The sequence below is a fragment of the Leuciscus leuciscus genome (assembly GCF_965113295.1).
Source record: "Leuciscus leuciscus genome assembly, chromosome: 4".
NCBI lineage: Eukaryota > Metazoa > Chordata > Actinopteri > Cypriniformes > Leuciscidae > Leuciscus > Leuciscus leuciscus.
Window position 1 is genome coordinate 2,403,332 of NC_138728.1, and position 20,728 is coordinate 2,424,059.

Sequence of the window (20,728 nt, forward strand, 5' to 3'; positions counted from 1 at the left end):
CTCCACGGAGCCTGGAAGATCACAAGATAAACTGGCACCTGCTTCACAAACAACAGAAGCACACTTAAGAGCCAAGACAAGAATAGACATCAGGGTATTATAATCGTCACATAGTCAAGCCATGCACAGATGTCGGACTAATCTACAGGATAGAGTTGGTTTAAATCTAAAGCTTTCTGTTTTCACATTGCTTTGGTCATTGGCAAAAACATTGGGTTCGTCCCTAGGTCGTGAATCAGTATATCATGTACACTAATTTGAGCACCTGGTAAGGATGGCTATATTTCTGGCAACAGCACTACTTGTACAACAGCAGAACTGACATCTTTCTGACATTGTTATTTAACAGTACATTATGATTAATATTTCTGATTTAATAATTCTCCTGCACAGGAAAAACCCCAATGTTAAATTAACTCTCCTCATAGTTTATTTAAGTCCACACTAAAGAGTGTTAAAGTTAATGAGATAACTAAATCATAATTTATAAACAGAGTTAAAACAGTCTAACTAATGTTTAATAGTCAAGAGCTCATCTAAAGCAAACACTGATCAGCATAATGGCGTCTCTCTTCAGCAATTCTGCTTGTTAACAGCAGGTGTTCATAACTAATGGTAAATTAATCACGTAATAATCTCATTAACTTTTTGCTGTGTACCTTAATATAAATGTTATTTGGTTGCTCCTACTTACCAGTACATTTTCATATCCTCATAATTGATCATTTACACACCTTCAAAGAGCATTTTTATTCGTGCTTGCAGTATGACATAACTATTTGATCATCTCCCTTTTATCTGGGAAAATATTCAGCTTTTGTACAGCAGGTTTTAAATTAAGATTGTTTTATTCAATGTGCTGGAGAACTTGGCAGAAGAACAAGCGTCATGGCCTCTACTATCTCTTTAATCCGCATCTCCAGCCAAGAGAGAGAGGTGTTGGCTCTCCGTGACGCTGAATTGTGCCAAAAACCATGGCTAGAGGTGAATGGCAATGGGCCAATCAAACAATAAAAAAGCAACACTAAATCAGCAAAGAATCAATGAGAGGAGAACGTCCATGAATTCATCCTCCAAGATGAGAAAGGAGGGAGGGAATGATATAAACTAGACCCGCCGTCAACCAACATCCTCATTAACCTAGATGAGCCATGGAGGAGAAAAATGGCTTGTGAAGGACGACTACTGCATTTTTCATTCCACCTATTCCAGCGGAAACCATGAAGGCTCTTAAACTCAGACTGCTCTGCACTCATTCAAGCATTCAGTTCCAGCACTGACCCAGAAATGAAGAGAATCATAAAGGAAGAGTCACTCGTTCCCTCAGGATGACTTTCATATGGTCACTACAACACAAACTCAACCAGAATGCCGCAAACCATATATCAGAGGAATTAAAGAGAGAGAGAAAAGTCTTTCATAACATTTGGCATGCATGCGTATCTTCTCTTAGCCACCAAGAAAGTTTCTTACAAACTATAGCGCCAAATGTCTTTAGCACATTCACAGACATTGTGGAGGTTTCAGTTCATTGGATCAGATCCTGTTTGAGCTCTTATAAATAAACATTGAAAAACCGGCTCCCTCCTCCACATGCCAGAACCCACACATCCGAGGAATCTGTGAAATATTCATTCCCGCTATTTCTTTCACTTCAACAATTATTCGTTTGAGCTGTTGAATTATGCATTTTCTCACTAGACACTGGAGTTTCTGTTCTTTAAAACTGGCTTTGAATATGTCTATAAAAAAGTAATCTGATTACATAGCTCTCGTTACTTGCAAAGCGTTACCCCCAATACCGAAAATAACTTTGTTTAGGCAGCATAACTCGATTTGAGTGAATATTTCTCCATGTAAACAATATATTTATGGTGCTTTTACTCTTATCGTTTACTGTCTTTCCCGGCTACCCGGATACAATATTGCATATAACCTTGCACGAACAAGGTTAGTAAGTGATTACCTCACACTATATAAGTGTTTGAATATTGTGATAGATACACAACTATTTGAAAATCTGGAAACTGAGGGTGCAAAAAATCTAAACATTGATAAAATCTCCTTTAAAGTTGTCCATTTATGTTGGCGATTGTGCTGCATTCACTCACAAAAATATTTTTTTTATGTATTTATGGTAGGAAATTTACAAAATATCTTCATGGAACATGATCTTTACTTAATATCCTAATGATTTTTGGCATAAAAAAAAAAATCGATAATTTTGACCCATACAATGTATTGTTGGCTATTGCCACAAATATACCCGTGCGACTCGTGACTGGTTTTGTGATCCAGGGTCACATATGAAGTGGATCAAAACCTTTCATCAAAGTTACACATGAATTTTGAACAATACACCCGTTCTTGTCTTAGGACAACTTTGATGAACTTTTTTGATCCACTTCAAATGATGACTTCTGTATTGTCTTTGTCTGCAAAGATGCTTGTTTTCTGTAGCTCAACTGGTAGAGTACATCGCTAGCGGCATCAAGGCCATCCGTCTGGAATGCATCTGCTAAATGTAAATGAAAACATTCATTTAAATAACCTATTGACAATAGCCAGGTGCAAACAGAATACAAAAGAGAATATACTAAGAGAGGTGATTCTGTCTGAGATCCAGCACTGTCTTGACAGTGATGGGAAGAGAAGAGCTGTTTCCGCCTGAGTAAGTGTGCTTTGCTCTCAGCCCCGGCCGAACACATTACCATGAACACGAAGAAGACTGCAGACATCCACTGCAACCTAACAAGGTCTGGGGGGAAGAGTTATTCCTGGCAGTTTCTCAAAAACTAACCTCATTAAAACAGACAAAACACACCTGTTCCTCTCAGACAGGGCTGGATTAAAGCCATAAGGAGCCCTGGAAGAAAACGGCATCACATCTTTCTTAAAACTTGCTTTGCAGCTGCTGTTATTATTGGACCGTCTGAAGGAGACCAGGACTCCCAGATAATGGGGTTATACAATAGCCAATGGCTTCTGCGGGGCGGATGGGGGGTTTGATGGAGACACTGTAATGATAGACGTCATGCTGTTCCTGGACAATTACCAGTGAAATATGGCAGATCAGTCTCCACTGAGGACGAGTCGCGACAAGTTAATCTGACCAGAAGACAGAAGTCTGAACAAAGGACATTTTGGCCCTGTTAACGCCGGGTATTAAGATGCGTTTTGGTCGATCGGATCACAGACGAGGGAGACACATTCCCGTTCCTGGTGTTTTAATACGTCCCTTTTGTCCACTTTCAACCACTTCTGTCCTGATTTCTTCAAGGGGAGGGTCTGGGCGCGTAAATGTAAGGGCTTTTTCAGATCTTTTGGATGAAATAAGCTCAACGCGATTGAAAGGAAACGACGGAAAACACACGGAGAGCATCAGCTTTAGTTTCTGCTCTGACAGACACAAGACCAGCTGAACGCTGCCAGTGTGTGTTAGAAATCAGGAATGGCGAGAGAACATTGTGCTTGGTGTGTTTTTCATCTTCCAACCAAACTTGGGTCTTCAGTCGTCAAAGTTTAAACCCCGTCTGGCTAGAGATACTTACTTATATATAGATATAAGTGTATAGTATAGAGATACTTATACTTCCTATAATATTTAAGCATTAGGTGAGTAGGCAGAGAGTAGATGGTCTTCTGTGGCTGTTTGAGCAATCCAGTCGAATGTGTTTTCGACTACCTCTGGAAGTCGTCAAAAGTGAACAAGCTCAAAACGTTTTAGACCCCGTTTACACCTGTATTTTGCGTCGTCCACTTGTGATCCGACTGATGAAAACATTTGTTAATACCAGGGCTGTGGGAACAAGAGTCTGTCTGGGTGAATCACATGAAACCTGTCAAGAACATATGTCATGAGTCGAAAGCCTCGTTCAGACTGTCAGTCCAAATCTGATTTCTTCTGCACATTCGATTGAAATCCAATCAGATTCAGCAAGTGTGAAACACTTTAAATGTGATTTTTTCAAATCCATTTTGAGCTACAACTCGAATCAGATCGCATTTCTGGAATTCCATTTCAGTTTTTGCGTGTTTTATGTGACTTTCTTACGCCATGTAAACGCTTTTAGAAAACATGCTGAACAGTTGCAACAACACAACCTTGTTTCTGCAGCAACTTGCTCAAGCATGTTTCTTATAACAACTTTGCGTGGCGTGAGAAAGTCACATAAACCACACGAAATCCGACCAGAGCAGTCAGACTGAAACAGATTTCCAGAAATACGATTTGAATAGGATTTCAAACCACAAATCAATGTAGCTTGTTGTTTGATTTCAAATCAAATTCAATAAACCAGTGGTTGTTTATTTGAGCATCTTGACCAGACTGACACTGGAACACTGGCCTGGCCAATGGTGTGAGTTTGGGGCGGGACTATCTGTTTTTTCGACCAATGATAGAAGCTGGTCCTAAATTCTATTGGTTTAAAGTCCATTTGGTGATGCTGGTGGCACATCGCTTTAATTTATGCTGATTTAAAGGGGTGGTTGAATATGATTTCACTTAACTTTAGTTAGTGTGTAATGCTCCTGTTTGAGCATAAACAACATCTGCAAAGTTACAACGCTCAAAGTTCAAAGCAAATGGAGATATTTGCTTTAAAGAAATTGCTTTTTAAGGACTCCAACAAACGGCTGGTAGAGACTACACGACAGGGTTAGTGACATCACCAACCCTAGAATTTACATAAACCCCGCCCCCGGAACACGATTTATAGATTATCAAGACAGAATATGCTAATCAGTGACTAGAAGATAACTACACATAATCTACATAAATTCATCAACTAACCGTTCAGAAATGTTCTGTTGCTTCTACATGTTGTCACTTCTTCTTGAGTCTCTCCATCTTTCTGACTTCGGTTTGAACATAAAAGGCTAAAAGTTTTTGAAATGTTCAGTGCATGTGTGTGTGAGGTAAAAGGACATGAGCTCTTGAAGCTCCGCCCACTGTGCCGGGAGCAGCAGCTCATTTGCATTTAAAGGGACAGACACAAAAATGGTGCGTTTTTGCTCACCCTCAAAAAGTGACAATTTTAACATGTTATATAAAAATATCTGTGGGGTATTTTGAGCTAAAACTTCACATACACACTCTGGGGACATCAGAGACTTATTTTACATCTTGTGAAAAGGGCATTATACCACACCATTAAATAAAAAGATCATTGGATTACATTATTTTGTACTGTATAGTCCAGTAATTAAAAACACTATTCAGAAGAATCAGAATAAAAAACAAACAAACAAAAAGACAGAAAAGTAAGACAATACACAGATTGCATTAATGAGAATTTGAAGGGAAATGGGTTACACTTTATTTTAAGTGGTCATTGTTACAGTGTAATTATATATTTAAGTACTAAGTAATATTAAGCAACTACTTGCACTTACTTTAGGGTTAGAATAGGACTAGGGTTTGGTTGAGGGTTAGTTGCATGTAATTATGCATAATTTACTGTTATTACTATGGTAAGTACATGTAACAAATGTAACAAGGACACTGTAAAATAAAGCGTTACCGGAAAATGTTCTTAATTTCACGATGCAAAACATCTAAATGGTCCTAAAATAGGCCTCACTTATTATGCAAAATCATTTGTTTTTGATCTCGGTTTTGGGGGCCAACTGTGACCCATGATTTTGTGAGATTCATCCATTTTAGCAAGACGTGCAAATGTTCAAAGCTTTCCCAAAACAGGCACGATTGAGATATAACATGAGTAGGTGAACATTTAAAAAATAAATAAAAAATAAAAATCAAAGCGTGGCATTTCTAGTGAAACATTTTTCATATGTAAATCGTTCCTGTCTGTCACTATCTACCCACAAAACGTCCCAAAAATAGCAGCTTGCTCCGTTTCTGACACCTCAAATGCATCTGAAATACAAAAGACCAGCTCTGAGTAAGATCTCATCTGGGCCTGTTCAATGTGCAGCCTGACAGCTAATGCTTTTATGTGGATAAACAATTCCTCAGACACATGAGGGGACGGATGTGCGGCTGGCCTTGAATAATGCACGGGAAAACGAGTGTGACTGCTTAGAGAAACATGTTGGAGACTTTAGTCAAGCAAGACACTGTTTGTATTCAGAGTTATCTTCCTGCAGACACAAAAGCCAGTTCAGAATGAGCACAGGCTACAAAAGAAATGCACGCAACCACACCGGCATTTTAATTGATCGGTTTGCCATTCTTCAAGCAAACGTTTTCTGTTTATTAAAGAGACATTTCGTTTTGGTTATATAAAAACGTTTAAGAAACCGTTAACTAGAACGAGCATGGTGTGGGTGTTCACAGGTGTAAGACACATACAGATCGTTACCCACACATGTGCTCTATACAGACTTCAAGAACGATTCACAAGAATCACCTTTATCAAGAGAAAGGTCACGGCACGCAACACACAGCCATTTACAAACATTAGAGAAATGTTACTTTCAATAAATGCAGAAACTCACCGTGCGACAGGAACACCGTGACGACACCGGACGCGCTCGACACGTCAGAACGAGACAGATCCCTTTAAAGCAAGTGAACTCTCTGAACTTTAGCTGAGCGGGTCCTTAGTTTCATGGAAAATCTATAAAGATTTGAGATTTTCAGGCCAAATCTTAAAAAGTCATGGAAATTCCAATAGTGAATATAATTATTTATAGTGAAGCACAACTCTAAATTGTTTAAAAAATGTTTCTGTTAAAATGGTAAATTACTGTAAAATAATTGCATTTGTCAAAACTTTGACAATTTTGAAAACGGTTTCCACTTATGTCTGATTTTTTAAAAACAATTTCAAATGTTTTTTGATATTTTGCGATGAATTTCATTAATTCATCACATATTTAAATAACTTTTGGCAGTTATGTGAAATACAAATAACCTATTTGTTTTTATCAATGGATTTTTATGAAAATAAAATAAAATAATTTTAAAAAGTAATTAAAACTAAATAAAATAAATGTATTAAAATAATATATAATAAAAGTAAAGTTGGCAAAAATAAAAGTACCATTTTCGTTTAATACAATTATTGTTCGATACAATTATAAATTAGTGTAAAATAATTGTAATTAATTTGTCAAAAGTTGTGGAAACCCTGTATTTTCCACTTATAAATATTTTATTAACAATATCAAATGTTTTTTGGTTTTTTTTGCTATGACTTTCCTTAATTCGTTACACATTTAAATAACTTTTGGCAGTAACGTGAAATGCAAATAATGCATTTCATAATGCAAATGCAATGAGGTAAAGTCACTAAAAAGTCATAAAGTAAAGTCATTTTTTTAAAATTAATTACTAAATTAAAATAAATGAAAAACTAATTAAATGAAATAAATGTAATGTTTAAATTTTTTTCAATGTTTAAAAATTTAAATTTAAATAATAAATGGACAAATGGATTTTTGTTAAAAATAAAATAGCATTTTACAATCTATAGATTGATTTAACGTCACTTTGCGTCTACCCTCAAGCGTGCGTGTGATTGGTCTGTCTGTGGTTAGTGATCGACGCTTTTAGTGCAACTCAATGTCGACGCCTTCCAGTGTAGACACGGTGTACGTGTGGAAAACAGAGCGGAGAGAGAAAGCTAAAGTGGTTGGCAGTGCAAACAAACTGCAAAATTAAAGCAGTCACTAGTTCAGTGTATATATATTTATATATATATATATTAAGGACAATTATACAAAAAAAAGTAATTACATAACTTTCAGTCTTTCAACATGACTTTCTTTAAAAGAGCAACGTGGTCGTGGTCACAGTATTTACACGGGTGAGACAAGAGCATGTGCTTGTGGTCAGGGGCGCCACTAAGGGGGGGGGAAAGTTAGGACGAAGGGGCCACACACTTTTGGAGCCCCAAAGATATCGATTTTATTCATGGAATGGGTGCGGTGTAGGAACCTCATATTGTCCAGGAGCTATATCACCCAGTAGCCCAAGACTGGTGCCCACTGAAGCAAAGCAGGGTTGCTGGAAGGGGTGTAAGTGAGGCCAGCAGGGGGTGCTCATTATAACACCCCTGTATAGTGATGGGGACAATACTGTCAAAGAGCACCGTCCTTTCGGATGAGATGTTAAAACGAGGTCCTGACTCTCTGTGGTCATTAAAAATCCCAGGCTGTAACTCCGACATCCTTGCCAAATTTACCCATTGGCCTCTGTCCATCACGGCCTCCTAATCATCCCCATATAAACACTCTAAAAAATGCAGGGTTGTTTGGGTCAATTATGGACACACCAATGGTCGTTGGCTTAAATTTTTTAATTTCATTTTAACCCAACGGTTCATATTTGACCCAAATTTGGGTTAAAACAACCCAGCATTTTTTTAAAAAGGTAATGATTGGCTTCATCACTGTTAGTAAGCTGGTGTGTGGTGGGGTGCTCTGACGCAAAATGGCTGCCGTTGCTTCATCCGGGTGGTGCGTCACATGGGTGGTGTTTGAGGAGTAAAGCGCTGTGATTACCCAGAAAAGCGCTACATAAATGTAACAAATTATTATTATTAGGGCTGCACGATTAATCGGAATTAAACCACACGCGATTTGGCAAAGGCTGCGATTATTTTATGCGTTGCTTGTCAGTGCAGCGCGACTGTTATCAGTAGTAAATGCTCAGTGGTAAAACCCAGAGGGCGTCTCACACACACACACACACACACACACACACACACACACACACACACACACACACACACAGCCAAATATGCCCTGCAGCAGAAGTATGATAACACACATCATTCCAGGAAATCCCTATCGGGCATCATCGCTGTAACTGAATAAACAGAAGATTGAAACGCTTTGATTAAACATGACTAATAAACACACGACTGCCTTATTCTGTGTAAGAAGCTCATCATCTCACAGAAGGAGGAGCTCAACTGTCGTTATGAAGTGAGTTTGGAGTAAAAGCATGTTATTAAATGTTGTCTTTTGTTGGACAAGAGGTTCATAAATGCTTCTCATGTTTGGAAAGATGTTTAACGAGTTGCTTTTACAAATGCACGTTATAAGCGACTCAAACTCGCAGTGCTTTCAGAGTGAGCAGCGTTTACTGAGCCGTACGTCACTGACAAGCTGCACATTACACATAATCACAGCCTTCGCGATTTCAAAATCACGAGAAGCCAAATCGCTTTAAGCGCGATTTCATGTTAATTGTGATTAATCGTGCAGCCCTAATTTTTTGTATTATTATATTCTTTCACAGGGCCTAACATTGCTAGCGGCGCCCCTGCTTGTGTTGAACAGGGTGTTGGACTCAACAGTGGGATCCAGTCGCGGTGTAGTTGGACATCTCTCGGCGGATCGTGCTGAATGGCGACAGCTCCAGTTCAGTCGTGCACTCGTGCTCGTTGTCGTCGCTCGCGGTGGCCGAGGAGTGTGTCGAGATCCCACAGCAGAAACAGCAACACTCGAGGAAAGCCCGTCCGAAGGGTCGGCACAAGCAGAGCAACAGAACCGGCGTCACAGCGGCCCGTAAGAACAGCAACAACTGACTGAGCAAGTGCAACAGAGCCATGGTGCTCTGCGGGACCCCGGCCGCCATGTACGCCGAAACCATGTTGCACACGTTCTCCGGCACCACACACGCCCCGTACACGATGGCTAGCGCCACGACGGTGCAGTTCATTTGGCTTTCCAATCGGATTTGCTTCTTGTTGCCTCTTGCGCAGCCGCGCTCGGCACGTCGGATCCGTCGGGCCGTCGCAACCGAACTCCCGATGGTGAAGAGCGTCGGCAGGCAGAAGTAGCAGCCGAAACACCACCACAAACGCGCGCCTTCGTACGTCAAGCCGAGCACGTATAGCGTATCAGGGAGGGAAGTCGAGATGCGGATGAGGCAACGCTCCGACGCTAACGTGCCGTCGCCGTTTTCCGACACTAGCTGGCGGATCAGGAGCTCGGGGAGGGCGAGGAGTAACGCGCCGATCCAGATGACGGCTAGTTTGGCGGCAGTCGAGGTGCAGTTCTCGATCATCTCGTAGTACATCTGGACGTTGGTTGCGGCGCGGAAGCGGTCGATGCACAGAGCGCAGAGCGTGAAGGTGGTCACGCCGAGAGACGCCACCTGGGAAATACAAGAACACAAATACAGTTTGCTCATTCAATGGGCTGGTGGATAATATATAAATTAATTCATTAACATGTATTAATTAAAAAATATTTTGAAGAATGTTGGTATTCAAACAGTTGTGGGGCACCATTGATTCATGGAAGTCAATGGGGTCCATCAACTGTTTGACTACCAACATTATTCAAAATATCTTCTCTGTTCAAAAGAGGAAAGAAATTCATACAGGTTTGGAAAACAGGTTTGATTTTTTGGGGGGGTGAACAATCCCTTTAATATTATACATTTAAATAAAAATTGTAATGAAATAAAAATTCTGTAAAAGTGATATAAAATGTCTTGACTTTTTAAATTTCATTTTCATCTATATATTAATTTACTAAATTTAAATAAAAAATGAAAACGTCAAAAAATTAAAATGCTTGATGTCGTATTAAAATTGTATTTAACTCATTTCTATATTAATTTAATATAATATTTAATATATAATATATATAAATGTATATATGTGTGTGTATGTGTGTGTATATACACATATAGACATATATATAGACATATACACACACACACACATATATATATATATATATATATATATATATATATATATATATATAAAAACACATCTATTTATTTATACTTGAAATGATGGAATATAATTCTTCGTTTATACTTATCTATATATGAACGCATTAATAATTAATTCTAAAACTTTCCATTTTTACTTTCATTTAATTTAAACAAAAACAATGAAATAAAAAATTCTGAAAAAATGGATTTATTAATATTAACATGGTCTCAATTGAATTAACATGCAATAAAATGTGATTTTTTTATTTTTTTTAAAGAATGTATTCATTTGTTTTTGCTTTTCTGCAAAGCCATCGAGATCCATGAAATCTGACTGGTATATCAACTGTTCAAATGTTGCTATCCCGACAGCCCTGTGTGTGTGTGACACTACACGATCTGTCAGTGGGTGCGTCAACAAACCGCTTGAAAGGGAAGTCTGAATATCGTCTGGCAACTCTCTGAACCCAGTCCTGGAAACACTCTCCTTATTAATCGTTCGGCACATAACAGCTGGATTGCCAAACGAGAAACTAACAGCTCTCACATTTCCAGACTTCATTTGCGGTGTTATCGTGACAGACAAGCCTCCCGCGGCCCAGCAATTCATTCACACGGCACAGAGAAGGGCCCTAAAACCCTCTGAACGCACACTTCCCACTGTCAAACGGGACATTCGCCGTGAATATTGCCACAATAAATTGGATGATATGAAAGAGTATTTACAGAGGCGACACAAAAGAAACAACAGCAATGAATAGGAGACGAGCGGAGAGATTCTTGGCCACGTTCTCGCAGCTGCATCCCAGCGGATCATACAAACCCAAATGAAAGAGGCAACTAAGTGTTTGTCTTCATTATCATAATTACAGAGCAATCAGGCACATCAGCATCAAGGAGGAGACAATTAGCGGAACGCGCTCGTGATGAAAACCAGCCCGCCTTTTTCATCTCCTAAAGCACATTGGTTAGATGCTTCATCATTTTGACAAAAAGCACACTGTTCAGAATCCATTAAGGACCATTGTGTCCATTAAGATGCTGTAATGGTGCAGCATTACTTCCATAGGTGTGAAACACATCCATCCTGCACCATTAGATCTCAGCGCATTGAATGATCTTCGGTTTACGGTTAAGGATGAGCTTATTCTCAACAGCAGGACAGAAAGTGATGCTTCCCGAACAAAAACCCCCTCCTTTTCCTATGAAGGGTTGCAGATATTTTATTTTATCATTTTTTTATGATTTAATATATTTTATTTTCTCCAAATCATTTTCCTATGAAGGGTTGCAGATATTTTATCATTTTTTTTATGATTTAATATATTTTTTTATTTTATTTTCTCCAAATCATTTTCCTTTGAAGGGTTGCAGATATTTTATTTTATCATTTTTTTATGAATTAATTTTTTTTTTTTTTTTCTCCAAATCATTTTCCTATGAAGGTTTGTAGATATTTTATTTTATTCAATTAATTACTTTATTAACTAATTTATTTTTGTATTTTATTTTCTCCAAAATAGCTTTTCCTTTGAAGGGTTGCATATATTATATCACATCTATTTATTTATTTACGAATTAATTAATATATATTTTTATTTTATTTTCTCCAAAATCGCTTTTCCCATGAAGGGTTGTAGATATTTTATTTTATTCAATTCATTAATTAATTAACTTATTTTTGTATTAGGCTACATTTTCCTCTGAATGTTTGCAGGTATTCTATTTTATTCAATTCATAAATTTTTTAATTATTAATTTATTTTTGTATTATATTTTCTCCAAATCACTTTTCCTTTGAAGGGTTGCAGATATTTTATTATCTTTAATTTATTATTTTAATTTATACATCTGTTTATTCTCCAAACAGCTTGTCCTATTATTATAACTAATAATAGCTACAAAACTAAATTTTTAATGCTCTTGCAAGTTGTAATGGTATGTATATTTATATACACGTATATATGTAGGTTTGTAGCTAATTTTATTTTATTGTTCAAACTACTGCCATGACATCGAACTCGATTTATGTCGCAAAACATGCAAGAGCATTAAAAAGTGCAATGCAATGGCTCTAATCCATATGTTTGATTCATTTCATCATGATTTGACACACATGTGATGGTCATGTGACTTGAACTGAAGTAAATCACACACACCTCACGCTCCGGCAAACAGTCCCGATCTCAACCCTGACCTGACATTCGCAGGCGTCTTCTAGCTTACAGGTTTCCTAGCAGCAGGAGATGATGGTGTTGGCAGAGATGGGCTTTACTAACGCCTCATTTATTCTCTGATTAAGAGGCTTTCTAGAAGAATGGAGGTGCTGGTTATTAATCTGGTTTAACGGCTACTTTCAGACTGGAGGCCATTTCTGGGCCACTGCCAGCAGCGAGGGCAATAATTCTTACATATTGACAAATGAGACAGCACTGAAGCATAAGCGAGCTAGAAACAAAAGCTATTACAGTAATAGTGTTATATATGATATATTCAGCTACATAAATTCAGGCCATTAGAATGGGAGTCAACAGCCTGGATCAAAAACACAAACACAAAGTGGGTTACTAATAAAATTGAAAGCCAACAAAAACCCAGTAAACAAGCCAAACAATGAAATAAACTGAAATAAAATTAAATGACCCACAAACCTACGTAGGACAAGAGGTTTGGAGAATAAACAGATGGATACATAAAAATAAAATAAAATAATAAAATAAAAGTACCAGCGGAAAAGCAATTTGGACAAATAGAATAGAATTTTTTTTTTTTTTTTTATAAAAATTAAATAAAATGAATTATCTGGATAATTTCATAGGAAAAGTGATTTGGAGAAATAAAAAAATAAAATAAAATAAAATAAAAATCTTCAACCCTTCATAGGAAAAGTGATTTGGAGGAAATAAAATAAAATAAATTAATTAATGAATTAATAAATGAATAAAATAAAATACCTACAACCCTTCATAAGAACAATGGTTTGGAGAATTGATGGGAAATAAAATAAAAATAAAATAAATAAATAAAAGTAATACAATAAAATAAAATATCTCCAAAATAAAATCTGGGTAAAATGTAAGTGCTGTTTGCTTGTCTAAAATTCATCATCATCATCATGCAGTTGCTAAAGTGTTCTGTGTGATGTTTAATATTGCTCTAGAAAGCTGAACTGTCAGATGCGTCTCTCGACCACATGTTTGCTCAGATGAGACGAGGCCTTCCTGCAAATGTTGTGACTGATGCAATCTCCAAAAAGCTAAAGGCCAGTCAAAACACAACACTGCACCGGCACGCATTTCCTCGACCTTTCCTAGGAAGAAATGTCAGACCTCTGATAAAACAAGCTCAATGATCAGACAAGTTCCATCGGCATTCGCTGAACTTATCGAACTCCACATTATACACCTGAAAACACTCTGCAGGAGAGGACAGGTGAGGGGACGTCAGTGTGAAAAGAGTCAGCTTTAGGAGGCAGACTTCAAGCTCACATGAACTGTCACACACCATGTGTTTTTCTTAAAGGTGCTTTACTCTACTAATGCATAAAAATACCAGAATATGTTTGCAGATATTTAGGAAACATGCTTGTTTCTCTGAAAAACACTACAGCCTGTTATTTTACTTTGAAACGTGCTTTCGGTGTCGGAATGTCTGTTTTTGTTTTGTTCTGTGTGACTCCGCCCACTGCCAGTTCACCCAATAGTATAGAGACAGAGCGCAACGCGTCATAATCTGAAGACCACGCCCACCAAGGGGGAAAACAAACGAACTGTCTCCATTGACTTTGCATTGTGAGAGGCTGCCTCCTTGTCATTTCTTGTTTCTAACAAAAGACAGAATAATGCCTAAAAGCTGATGTGTGACAAGGTGTACAGCAAACAAGCCAAGAAACCCAGAAATAAGTTTTCATAAGCTGTCGACCCCAAAAAACGAGCGTTTGAGGACATAAAAGTGGATACAGGCTGGAACGAATGGGTCAATTGTGGGATCCTGACACTCAGTATGCACTAAAATACACTACGTGTGCAGTAAGTTAAACATTTGGTCACTGGTGAGTCAAATATCCAAATGTCAGTTTTATATATTATATTTCTGTAAGATAAACTATCCTGTGTTGTCGATTACGGTCTCCTCCAGCGGCGTACGTTAGTTCTCAGAGTAATGAGACACGTGACGCTCTGTCTCAACTGCCTGCATCCACTTTTATGTCCTAAACACTTGTTTTTTGGGGTCGAGAGCTAATAAAAACTTATTTCTGGGTTTCTTAGCTTGTTTGCTGTACACCTTGTCACACAGCAGCTTTTAGGCATTTGTCTGTCTTTTGTTATAAGCAAGAAATGACAAGGAGGCAGCCTCTCGCAATGCAAAGTCAATGGAGACAGTTCGTTTGTTTTCCCCCTGGGTGTGGGCGTGGCCTAAATGCGCTCTGTCTCTATAGCCCTTATGTAGCTCCGCCCCTTTTCAGCGCTGCGCTCGTTGTCTTTTGACTTCCGGTCTGTATTTTCACAGCGGTTTTGCGTGTTTATTAATGAACGGCTCATTTTAAAATCTTCCCGGTCGACTGACATTTGATAAGTCATCTGCTTTAAACATTACAGTCCTCATGATAACCTTCGTTAACTTTACATTAATTAAATCCACTTCAAAAGCTAATTACTCCTGGACAGCAATGCCATAGAGAGATACAGAGCAACCGCAAAAACGGAAGTTAAAAGACAATATTCTAAAGAGGGCGGCGCCCTCTTTTTTCTGGTGCATAAGGTCTATAGTAGTATATAATTAAGCAATAAGCCGTGTTTTACAGTGGATTTTGAACAGCTAAGGGGCGTTGTTCGGCCCGACGTGGAGTTAAAACCCCCTTAGCTGTTCAAAATCCACTGTAAAACACGGCTTCAAGAGGCTATAAAAATATTCATTTTAATATTTATTTTATTCATAAAATAAACACCAGCAACAAAAAAAATATAACGTTATAAGACATTTATTCCTCCGCCAAGCAAAGTAGTTCCAAAGAGGTTGCTAAGCAACACATGCAGCAACAAAGAATCACAAACGCCAATTGCGCAGTAACGCTAATGTGATGCGGTCACAGGTGTGTGTTTGTGGAGTCATTTACAACGGCTTAGAACGCGGCTCAACCAATCAGAATCAAGGACTGGAACTATCCGTTTTATATCTACGATTATCTACAATAATATATAATAGACACCCCGGGATGCCAGTTGGGAGTAAACATCATATTGCAGCCAGCAAACAAACTGGGTCAGAGATTGCAGATTATACACAACCTAAAAAGTCTCGGTATCCATCTAAAAATCTCGATGAACGAGAGAATAGTGTGTTAAACTCCTTGGCTTTCATTGTCAATTGCGCTCGTTCCTGTTGAGTTTCCTGAAACTGGCGACCCGCGTGAGCGTCGAGTCTGAGGAGGCGGGGAACAACGATCTCCCATATTTTGAATTTGAACTGCAGTACCTATTTCGACCACTAGCTGTTATTCTTACACACTGCACCTTTAAGCTTGCATGCATGCATGAGTGCGTGTGTGTGTGTGTATGTTTCATTGGTCTGAGTAATGTTGCCAGAGGCGTTTTCTCCCAGTAGAGCACTCGCTCACAATCTGCCCTTAAGACTGACTTTACTCACCACTTAGCCTGAACGCATTCATACAGTAGCTGCGCTGCGCTGCACAAGCACACACACACACACACACACACAGAGTCTTGTTTTCATTCAGCTTCACCATTGTCAGGCCGAGCCTCCAGGCCCTCGCTGCCTGTCCCATACAATCACAGCAGGAGCGCAGTGTGTGCCACCAGGACACCGCATTCGTACCGCTCTCCCCCCAAAACACACACACACACACACGTCTCAACATCCCCCTCACCGCCTTCACATTCACAATAGCAACTCACACAGTCTCACTCTCTATGGCAAACGGATGAGTGAATCTCTTGAAGTGTCTTCAAGGCAAGTCGGTGGCCATCTTGGTTCGCCCCTTAGCAGATCTTTTCTGTGTATACAAGTACAGCTTGAATGGAGAAAGGCCGAAATCTTTGATACGGCCAGCAATGTATTCAATATATTTATTTTGGGAAACCTGAAAACGCAAACAGGTTTTAAAGTGCAAGTTTTTGTAAACAATACTGTTATCATCTCTGTGTAAACTACAAAAACAGTGACGTCATGCGCATGTATGCGTCATTAAAAAATGACATCGCCATCTACTGGCCTGGATTGCATAATACAGCATTTTTAGTCGTTTTCGCGAATCCGTGTGAACGGGGATTGTTTTATACAAGAAAAATACAACGGAAAAATGTTTCAGTTTTTAGTACATCGTTGTCTTGTAAACTGATGCCTCCATTGATGCCATATTGAGCATTACGATTTCATTTGTTCTTCGTTCACGAGTCGTCTGATCACGTTAAATCATCAAGAATGTCATATTTCACCCCTAAATTCAAAAGAAAGAAACAAGACATATTTTGATCAAAGAAAATTAAGCCTGTTTTGAGGAACATTAAAGGGATAGTTCCCTTTGAAATTAAATTTTGGTATGTTTTAGCTTACCTCAAGGGCATCCAAGATGTAGGTGTCTTTTTTTCCGCAGTAGTTTCAATTTTGATATTTTTAGGTCAAACCGTTCTTGTCTGTCAGTCATATAATGCAGGTCCATGGTCACTGTCTCAAAGAGCATGCACAGAGTCCAAATTAAAACAATTCCCCGTCATCCAAATTAAACAATTCCCCATCGTAAGTACACATTGATGGCCTAAGACACGAAACGAGCGGTTTGTGTGAGAAAACGAACAGTATTTATATCGTTTTTACCTCTTGAACACAGCTGCGTCCAAATGATCTGAGAGCGCGGGCGGGTATACTGCGAAACCGTAGGCAATGCGACATCTAGTGTATATATCTATACCCGCCCGCGCTCTCAGATCACTTGGACGTGGCTGTGTACAAGAGGTAAAAACGATATAAATACTGTTCGTTTTCTCACACAAACCGCTCGTTTCGTGTCTTAGGCCATCAATGTGTACTTACGATGGGGAATTGTTTAATTTGGACGACGGGGAATTGTTTTAATTTGGACTCTGTGCATGCTCTTTGAGACAGTGACCATAGACCTGCATTATATGACTGACAGACAAGAACGGTTTGACCTAAAAATATCAAAATTGAAACTACTGCGGAAAAAAAGACACCTACATCTTGGATGCCCTTGAGGTAAGCTAAAACATACCAAAATTTAATTTCAAAGTGAACTATCCCTTTAAGATGATTTGAGTTATGGTTTTGTTTTCATGTCATTTTACTTCTCAAATCTGGTAATCATAAAGTTAATTAACTAAAATCTAATTAAAATCAATAAGAATAATGGGTATAAAAAAATTATATCTTGACACATTAATTCAAACTTGAATAAAATAAAATAAAATAATAAATAATAAAATATCTGCAACCATTCATAAGAAAAGTGATTTGGAGGAATACAAAAATTAAATATTTATACCTAATTTTCAGGAAAATAATGTTGCAATGATAAAGGCTTCAATCATTTTACATTATGCATGCAGTTTCTATTTGATTTTGGTGTGAAATATGATCTGGATATCTTGTGTGTTAGACCAAGGGTCCAGTGATTTGACACTAAAGAAGCGTGAGGTGTGTGTATCGTACAGTGAGCTGAGCTGAATCTGGGTGTGGTGAGCAGAAGAGGAGCACAGCGGGGCGTCTGCAGATTTCAGGTTGTGTTTGCGCTGTACAGTGTGTGACGGAGGTCAGTGCAGGTGTCCCGAGGGCAGGGTGGATGCTCCTTTACATGACGTCTCTCCACACGAGACGGGATTACCCACAGTGCCACAATTTCAATACCTCACCCTTCTGTGCAAAAAAAAACCAAAACAAAAGCAAACCTAACACTCTCAAACGGATTTGTGCATGACCTACAACTGAGTAAACGTGAACAGATTTATGCTGATTCTCAGTCATCTGAATTAGTGCATCTTGAAAATACGATTCAAATAAAATCAAATAGATGCAAATAGGTGCTGATAAACTATACCATTGTTTTTCGAGGGCAGACATGTTTCATTTATGTATGCCTGAGAAATATGCATCACATTAAGTTTACTAGTTTGTTTATCATCCAAATGGATGGAAATATTATATGCAATTCAAATGGATAAATCTTACATTTAGGCCTATTTTATATATATATATATATATATATATATATATATATAGGAACAACATGAGGGCAATTAAATGACAAAGTTTGGGTGAAAAGTGTGAAAATGTAAAGGGTTTACTCTAGGTATGAGCAAGTGTTATGCTTGCCTTTGCCACATTATGCACGCAAAATATGAATGAACACAGAATGCATTACCTCAATATATGGTATGACTTTACAGGTGAACTGGCCCAACAGCCAGGTCTTTGTGAGTTGGTGAAACACCACGAGAGGCAGGCAAAACAAGAGCAGTGCAAAGTCCCAGATGGCCAGGTTAGCCAGAAGAGCATTTGAGATACTCCTCATGTAGTAGTTATGGCACACGACACACATTATTGCTACATTCCCCGTTACTCCAACGGCAAAAATAAGGAGCGAAACGATAGTGATGGCATATGCCCCATATGTCTCGCTAGTGACGGGGTAGAAAGGATTGGGGAAGAATTCGCTCTCCTCGTCCTCGGCGTACGGAGGGGTCATTGGCGTGGCATCCCATGGGTCGTCGATCTGCTTGGTGTGGAATTCGGTATATCTGGTGAGATCAAATGGGATATCTGTGGAGGTGAGAGCTAGAGGCTTGGGCATCGGTTCCCACAGGGTTAAAGAGGACGTCAGGGCGTTATAATAACTTTCCACTGGTGTCAGTGAGGCGGTGCTTTTATTCGGGCCCCTCTTAAACGTTTTCTTGTGGTGTTCCTTTGTGCCTCTTTTGCGTCTGTGGTTTCTCTCGCGGTCCCCTCTCTTGCTCATTGAATATGGCTTAGAGTTATTGTGTCCATCTGCTGTTCCCATGGTAGCAGGCATCTCACCATTCAACTTTTTCCTTTTATGTCGCCGCAAGCGCTTATGTAGGTTTGTACCGCTATCTGTGGCCGACATGAGATTCTTTAGGTAAACAGGTTTACCTGCACTCCAGAGATGCGAGGACCAGCTCCTGTTGTCTCCTGAAGTGTGTTTGATGTCAAAGGCAGGTGTACCTGCGGCTCGATGCCTCGCAGGGTGTGTGCCGCTGGCTTTCGGCTCATGAAGGCTCCTAAGAGTAACCCTGCCTGTTTCTTTGGTGTGTGCATTGCGCGTTTCTCCATGCAACAAAACATGTGGACATCCTGCAATGACAAAGATCGTTCTGAAAAGCAGCATCTGCATCTTCAACGAGTCAGTGTGCTGAAGATGTTAGAAAAACACTCTAATGTGATGCATTGCATATAAAACACAATCTTTTTTTTTCTCCCAGATTCACATGGTCAGAGGAAAAAGTTCACACGTGAATGATCGGGAAAGGCTCATTAGATCCATGCAAATGACTTTTCCGGTTATGTGCGGCAAATGAAAACCTGCTCCTCGAGATTCTCCCGTCGCGTTCCTCGTCTTAGCAAAGTGACAGCGAGGCGTTATTCCGTTCGAATGACATTATTTCAGCTTCTGAGGCGCATTGCATCCCAGTCAGCTGCAGGAATCGGTCGCATCCCGGGATCTGTTGGGCGCGGCAACCTGGAGTCTGCCGTGCGCGGAGAAGCGGAGTCCCAGGGACGCGCTCCGTGGCGCGAGCGTGCGGGGAGTTGCTTTGCAGCGAGTGAGGAGAAGCTGATGAAGAAAATGGACGGGCTCTCTCTCTCCTGGTGGATAACCTTGTTCTGTCAAGCCGGATCCATCAGCATCAGCCCCGTGGACCACCGCAGCTGGATCGACCCCGCCCCGCCCGTGCGCACTACACTCATTACCATGCGTAATTACGCATGTCAACAGAATCTTAATCCCATCAGTCTAGAGTGCAACACGGGCTTATACGAGTTAAACTACAACGTTGTGCCCCAGTAACACAGTGAAAGTGAAACGTC

At 39.3% G+C, this 20,728-nt stretch overlaps 1 protein-coding gene and 1 long non-coding RNA gene across 3 annotated transcripts in view; both read right to left on the minus strand.

The window, feature by feature from the left end:
• The window catches only part of LOC309496763, a 70,193-nt gene that overhangs the window by 38,639 nt on the left and 10,826 nt on the right, over positions 1-20,728 (minus strand). The gene's annotated exons all lie outside the window — the stretch shown is intronic.
• gpr37b (G protein-coupled receptor 37b) lies at positions 6,174-20,604 on the minus strand. Of its 2 annotated transcripts, XR_014205192.1 has the most exons (3): positions 19,047-20,604; positions 9,063-10,078; positions 6,174-8,998 (listed from the first exon to the last, which is right to left on the minus strand). XR_014205192.1 is itself a non-coding variant. In XM_082166788.1 (2 exons), exons 1-2 carry the CDS (start codon positions 20,034-20,036, stop codon positions 9,269-9,271), a joined length of 1,800 nt encoding a protein of 599 aa, XP_082022914.1. In that variant the 5' UTR covers positions 20,037-20,604; the 3' UTR covers positions 6,174-9,268. The 2 variants fall into 2 exon arrangements, 1 of the variants encoding a protein (XP_082022914.1); XM_082166788.1 differs by having other exon boundaries at positions 6,174-10,078.